Raw genomic sequence first — 7,085 nt, 5'->3', positions numbered from 1 at the left:
GGCACCCAGACCAAAAAAAAACACACACAAAAACAAAAACTTTAAAGAAGATTGACAATCTGACAAACAAACAGCTGAGGAGGTTGAGGGAGTCACGCCTGACTGACTGGAGACATGCAGGTGAGCGTGGGGAGTCAGGTGACAGGAATTGGGAGGAGAGTCGAAGGACATCCGGTGGGTGGATGGAGATGGAGGGGGTGGGGGGTGGGTGGGTGAAATGTTTAAGGCAAACATGGCTCAGACGGGTATTATACTTGAAGAAAGAGCTCCCACAAAAAAGTGCCTACATCGTTACATTTAATTTTTATTTGCATTAAAAGCCTGATTTACATTCATGCCACGTCCACACTGGGGTTCTCTATCACTCACTCGCTCCTTATCTCCATCTATTCCTCCTTCCCCCTCCTCTCTTCCACTCTTTATTTTTCTGCATCTCTCCTCCTTTCAATCTGCCTTTCATGTCACTCCATTAGACGGAGTGCAGAGGGAGGGCTGATGGCTTCTCTCTCCGGCGTCCTTGCTTCGGTTTTGCTGCAGCTGTTGGGCTGTGATAAAGAGAGTAAAGAGGAGAAGTTTTCACACTAATTACAACATAATAATGGAGTACTCGGTGAAAGCCACTGTGAAAATGAAGGTCAAACAGTCATTCATATAAAGTGAATAGAGTCTATTAGAAAGCATCTGTAGAGTGAACAAAGATCACGGGAGAGGGGGTGAAAGGGATTTTTTTTTTATTAGATGGAAGCAAAGTGAGAACATTTACTGGTCACATTGGCAGTATTTCTTAGACCTCTGTCGCTGCTGGGCCATATTTATCTTCCGAAATTTCTTCTATAAAAAAAAAGAGGAGAAAAAGAATCCCATTATACTTTTTTGCTTGCTTCAGAAACCCATTCTTCTTTGTTTCACCTTCAATCATCAAAGCACCACATAAAGATTTGATGAATGGATCTCCTCACTTACCCTCCTTCTTTTGACTCTCATGTACAAGACAATGACACACACCATCAGGAGAATCACAACCAGGCAGCCAACTCCAATTGCAACCCATACCCACCAGGTGAGCCCCAGCAGCCCAGATGAAGCATCTTTGCCAGTACCTGAAAACCAAACAGATCATGGGGGAAAGTGAGGATGACAAGACTCAGATACACGTTCAGTAAAGGATCACTCTGAGCAGAAGTTTCGATAAGCTGTACACACATGAGGAGCAGGGTGTCTCTGCGTTGTTTTTTACAGTGCCACTGGGTGGTTGCTTTGTTGTACGAAGTGGCTCTGAAAGAACAAAAACATCACACATCTCTCTTTTTCTTTTGACTGCATACGTAGTTATGCAAGGGTCTTCATTCCTAGTACATGTGTATTACCTTTTACTGTGATGGTCAGACTCTCACTGATCTGGTTGCTGCCATAGGTGATGACACACTCCCAGGTCCCACCATGTAAGCTTGTTACAGGTTTGAGTTGAACTGATGACTGTTTAAGTGAACCTGCATTTGGGCTCTTCCAGTTTACTTCATGACCTTCATCCAGACCTTTTACGTTACACTGCAGCGTTGCCTCGTTGCCCGGCTGGAGAACAGTAGAGGGTTTGGCTGAAACTGACAATGAGAGGGACAACAGACAGAGGAGAGAAAGGGGAGGCCAAGCTGAACAAAGAGCCCTTTTATTGGACACTCATTCTTATTTGCTTATACAGGCATGACTGTCGTATAGAAACACACCACAGTGTTTCTATACGAAACACTGTGGTGTTTCGTATAGAAACACTGTGGTGTTTCAAATAAATACTGAAATTTATTTCAGTATTTATTGACTGAAAAAATAAGGATTGACTACTAAACTAATTTTTAAAATAACTGTTAATAAATTTCACAAGATAATTACAATAAAATTAGATGCAAGTCTAGATTCCTGAGTGGAGCCCTGCTTCTACTCTCCTGATGTGGTTGTGTGGTAGCCAGAGGGCTGGCCACACTTTAGCCTGTTGTGGCCATGCCCACTCTTTGGCTCCACCCCGGTTTGGTGAGAGTTTGATGAATTGGTAGTTTGGGATTTTGGCTACAATCTTTTATCAGGAATGCTGCCTAAAGGAGAGCCTTTTTTTTTTTTTTTTTTTTTTTAAAGATAGCTGGAAAAAGAGAGTTATTAGTGGATGTTAGCTGGATTTGGGGAAATATGGGATCTGTGGTTTTAAAGTTTCAACTTTCAATACTAAAATCTGGATTTTGGCCTCTAATGTGTTGATTTGTAACATGTGTCTCTTCTAACTTCATGAAAAAGATATTGTGTGTATAAAAATATATTTTTATTTACATTTACATTCGTTGTATATCCTTTCACACTAAAACTCAGCTGTTATAGTAACAGAACCATCAGTCATACTGCAAATTGAACATTTGAACTTTCAGGTCAGTGATGCTATTTTAATCTGAGTTAGTGTAACAGACAGGGATCCTGTATACTGAGCCATAATTGTCCTAATAATATGGTAAACCACTCATTTACCTGAGACCACAGCAAGTGAATGTTCTCGAAGTGTCTGATCTGCCAAACATGTGAACTTTCCAGCATCTGTTTCTCTCACACCAGAGATTTCCAGATTCACATTTCTCACGGCTGACCTCTTTGCAAGGTCAATAGTGCCTAATAAAGAAAATAAAAATATGTGGTGATGTAATGTAATAATCATGCACTAATGTTAACTGTGATGTTTTTGTAGATACTCAAGTACCTTTGCGATTGAAGCCTCTCTGATCAACAGAACAAAGAAGGTCATCTCCACGACGCCACACCAGAGAGCGTGTGTAGCTGCTGACCTCACAGTTCAAGGTGACCTTCTGCCCGACTTTTGCAATGAAAACGTCTCCTGCAGCAGAGCGGGCACCCAGCACTGAAAAGAAGACCATCATATTCACTAAACACTTTCTAGCTTTTATTAACATATTTAAAGGAGGACGCAACTAATGTCTCTGCATTAAGACGGAGACAAAACAGTGAGATTCTCTCCATGTTATCAGAAACTTGGACAGTGACCTTAATGGTGAGTAAAACTTCACTACAACCATCTTCAGACATCATATTTTAGGTAGCTTAAACATAAGGTCACACAGCACCATTACACACACGTATTTTAAAGGAGTATTTACACTCACCAAACACAAACCACACAATCATCTTCATTCTGAAAGCTGAACCTGAGGGTTTAAATAAAACACAAATACATATTACTGTTAACACAAAAGCATAAAAATAAAAGTAATTAAAAGAGAACACTTTCATTTTGTGAACTGTGTATTCGATTCTTCTTCAGATGAACACTTTACAAGAAACCACCAAACCCTTGCTCTGTTTCCGTCCTCTCTCTGTGTCGCTTATTAAAAAAATATATAAAATTGGCTGCTAAACTTAAAAACTAAAAAAGGGTGACAAAATTCAAGCATATCTTGTGGCTTTTTTATTTCATCTAACCAGTACCTCGTGTGAAGCTGTTTCCTGTAAAGCTGCTCTAACTTTATCTGACTGCTCATCATGAATGAGAAGTCTTTGAGAAGAAAAATAGAAATTTTGTTTCCAGAGAAATTCTCCTAATTTTCTCCACTATTTTGCTTAATTGAGGTCCTTTATAAGTCCATTTGCATCAAACTGAACACTTACACTTAATATAACTTTTCCACTTCAAAACATCGAGTTCTTTTTATTTCGCTCACTCTAAATAACAGTAATGAACGCACTGTGACCAACAAAGTCAAAGCACTGTTTCAAAACTAACCCTGTGAGTCTAATCTAAGAAATTAGTGACTGAACAGCAGATATAAATTTGCACCTTAAAGAGTCTTTAAGCTTCATAAATTGAACCTGCACACCAAATGCTTGGAAACAAGATTTAGCACATTTTTCTACTTATTAGTTCAAACTTACACTTAGACTCGTCACATGCAGCTGTTTCTGAAATGCTTAAAATATTGAATCTACATTTGATCTTAAACTGGTGCCTCCGCCAGTAATTTTGAACTCTGTTACGGAACAAAAGGACAGTGTTTCCAGGAGAGTCACATTAAATTCATTGCGTTCAGTTTGAAAGATAAAGCCTAATTTAGGTAGAGCTCTTACCTTAATTTTTAACAGGTTTTGTGTCTTTTGGTGCAGTTATTGATGGAAAAGTTCTTTCTTCATCCTCTCTGTGCTTCACTTCATGAAAAACAAGAGCTCAAGGATGCAGAAACTGTAGAAGGCGGAAGAGATCTGAAGAGAAAGCTGCACTCTGGAAAGTTGTAGGCCACTGCAAACCCCAGCTCTTTGTGGGTTTGATACTCATGTCTGCGCTTTCCTGCATTCTAGGCCTGGCATTTTCTACACAGTTCAGTTCTTGCAAAAAAGCTGAAGAAAGTTCTGCACAGTGGCTTAAAAACACTTTAAAAAAACATTCAACTGCACATGTGCTTGGAAAAAATAGGGGCACTATAGTAAGAAGAATGGAAAGAACACACCGTTTGACAGAAAGACAATTTTTTTCTTCCTTTTTTCTATTTCCTCACTAACAGTTAGAGGAGGAGGTCGTGTCAGGCTGAAATGGTGACACCAAACTGCAATTGTCCAATAAAAGAGGGGACCAGAAGCGGCAGTGACTACTGATGGCAGTGGAAATCAATAGTCAGGGTTAACATAAACAGAGACTCAGCAAAGTCGCTCTAATGTTTGGGACTTGTTCCCTGAAGCAGGTTTTTCTGAAATCATCGAGTAAAATCTGAACGGATGTCTAACAGATCTCAGGTGGTTCTCAGTTTTACTCAGCAAGGCCCAGATAACAAAGTGAACCTGCTCTCTGAACAGACCCGTGCTTTGTGATCAGAGGATTTAAAGAAAAATATCACCCCAACACCTCATCTGTACATCTGCACCAATTTATTGAAGCGTGTAATACGTAATCTGAGAGACTTATTTACACTTTTATCAGTTGTGAAGCGTGCCAGGACTTTTGTAAGTGCTCGGTGACGTGCAGCTATGAATTCTGTCATTTGTGTTTGTTAGCGTTCACATATCTTCTCCTTCACCTAAAGTGTAACGCTGCTTTGTCTCATTGAGCCACCCTGCGGTAGAAGTAGAGGTATCCCAGGTCTTTGGGAGGCTTCTCTGAAGTACACACCTTCTGATCGTTGAAGATCACCCATCTGTGATGCACAAAGAGAAAACACAGTTCACAAAGGTCTGTTTAACAGCACCTGCAGCCTCCAAATGAAGAGCTTAATTACAGATGTCATAATGGTAGTTTAAAGGAGGGCCCATTAGCAGAAATGGATCCATTTTCATTATTCATAAATAAAACAAACCTTTTCCCTCCAGGTATGTTGGTAACAGGTGGATATAAATCCTTTAAACCTTCAGTGCTTTGACACATTAAGACATCAGTTTGTGCAGATCAGCAGCCATGAAATGATTTTTGTTCAGAGCAGACGTGGAGTATGGTGCCCCCTGCTGAAACATCTCAAAAGCTACTCTATTCCATTTTAATACAGTTCTTTGCAGATATTCACCCTTTATTAAGTAATTAAATAGAGGTCAGGGAGCAGGAAGCACATATAACAAAGACTTTGTAAAGCAATCATTTATTTAGTTTTCTGTAGAGAAAAATACACATGAATGCAATTATCTGTCTGTTTATTTTCTTCAATTACTTCTTCATTAAAGCTGTTTCTGACTTTTTGATTAAAACTATGAAATTTTCATTAAACCAGGGGTAATTTTGGGATAGCCAATATAACAATAGAAAATTTGGCTTATCTCTTCTTCTTTCAGCTGGTCCCGTAGGGGTCACCACAGCAGGTCATCTGCTTCCATTTCACCCTATTCTGAGCATCCTCTTCTGTCTCACCAACCCTCTGCATGTCCTTCTTCACTACATCCATGAACCTTCTCTGAAGTTTTCATATTTTTCTTCTTCCTGGCAGTTCCATATTAAGCACCCTATGTCCAACATATCCACTATCCACTGTCCAAACCATCTCAGCTTCGACTCTATAACTTTGTCTCCAAACCACTCACCCTGAGCTGTCCCACTGATGTACTCATTTCCTAACTTGTCCATCCTGGTCATTCACAATGAAAATCTTAACATTTTCAGCTCGGCCTCCTGTTTTTTTTTTGGGGGGGGGGGGGGGGGGGGGTTGTCAAACTATACATCAAACTGTCACAAATCACCCCTGACTCCACCCGCTGCACCTTGTCTCCCTCTCATTCTCACGCACATCTTGTTTCTACTGACTTTTATGCTCTTCTCTCCAGAGCATAACTCCACCACTCCAGACTTGCTTCCACCTGCTCTAAACTCTCACTACAGATCACAGTGTCATCTGAAAACATCATATTCAATGAAAACTCCTGCCTGTCCTCATCTGTCAGCCTGTCCACAGCAAACAGACCACTTGAACCCATTTGTCACTCGTACTGCATACCTCACCATATTTTGTTTTAGGTTAGTTGAGGCAGTCTTCATATTTCCAGATTAGAAAGACTGACCCAACTAATGTGGAAAACTAAAAAAAAATTTAATAAGAAATTGCAGGTTAATTAAAGAACTGGGTGGACCTGAATGGGTTTGAGAATAAAAGTTTTGAGTAAACTGTAGAAAAAAACTGTCAAAATGACAAAAAGTTATTAAAATACAGAAGTTGTGAACAAAAAGAGAATATAGCAAACTTAAAATCTGTGAAATTGTGTGAATAAACTGTTAAAGACATCTTGTTTAATAATTATATTTAAATTGAGTATAAAGCAGTGAATGAATGGGTAACATAAGGTCAAAATGGGAAAGATTAAAAGAACAAGCCATAACTGAAAAATGGATAATTGAATGTAATTATTAAGAATAAATGAAAGTAATGCAGATATGGTTAAATAGGGTTAAACAGTTAAAAACAAATGCATAAGTTGGTGAAACAGCTGACTGTTAAAGATAGATATTAAATTTTTACACCTTACACTAATAAACAAAAGGCCCAGATTAAGCTAAATAAACATTGACCATTTAACTGGATGAACATTTATTTTACTAATATGCACAACCAATAACTGTAGAAGGCAGAAGA

At 39.1% G+C, this 7,085-nt stretch overlaps 1 protein-coding gene across 2 annotated transcripts; it reads right to left on the bottom strand.

Moving 5' to 3' along the window:
• Positions 1-195: 195 nt before the first annotated feature.
• On the bottom strand, positions 196-4,393 carry LOC115794842 (leukocyte immunoglobulin-like receptor subfamily B member 2). Of its 2 annotated transcripts, XM_030750508.1 has the most exons (10): positions 4,114-4,393; positions 3,156-3,197; positions 2,735-2,893; positions 2,509-2,646; positions 1,368-1,601; positions 1,204-1,275; positions 964-1,100; positions 764-831; positions 442-545; positions 196-395 (listed from the first exon to the last, which is right to left on the bottom strand). In XM_030750508.1, the coding sequence occupies exons 2-9, from the start codon at positions 3,181-3,183 to the stop codon at positions 470-472; spliced, it is 912 nt and encodes a 303-aa protein (XP_030606368.1). In that variant the 5' UTR covers positions 3,184-3,197; positions 4,114-4,393; the 3' UTR covers positions 196-395; positions 442-469. The 2 variants fall into 2 exon arrangements, with proteins under 2 accessions (XP_030606368.1, XP_030606367.1); XM_030750507.1 differs by having other exon boundaries at positions 196-545; positions 4,114-4,392.
• Between the last annotated feature and the right edge of the window lie 2,692 nt (positions 4,394-7,085).

Source organism: Archocentrus centrarchus, chromosome 16 (assembly GCF_007364275.1).
Source record: "Archocentrus centrarchus isolate MPI-CPG fArcCen1 chromosome 16, fArcCen1, whole genome shotgun sequence".
NCBI classification, from domain to species: Eukaryota; Metazoa; Chordata; class Actinopteri; order Cichliformes; family Cichlidae; genus Archocentrus; species Archocentrus centrarchus.
The sequence above is the reverse complement of the archived record's forward strand: the minus strand, read 5'-3'. Positions and strand labels throughout refer to the sequence as shown.

Bases quoted from the DNA above. Each gene is read 5' to 3' on its own strand.
- LOC115794842 (XM_030750508.1), bottom strand. From the start codon at position 3,183: ATGAAGATGATTGTGTGGTTTGTGTTTG. The intron at 1,101-1,203 runs GTGTGTACAGCT...TTTGGTTTTCAG, and splicing joins AGAGACACCCTGCTCCTCAT to GTACTGGCAAAGATGCTTCA. The intron at 832-963 runs GTAAGTGAGGAG...TTTTTTTTATAG, and splicing joins TGAGAGTCAAAAGAAGGAGG to AAGAAATTTCGGAAGATAAA.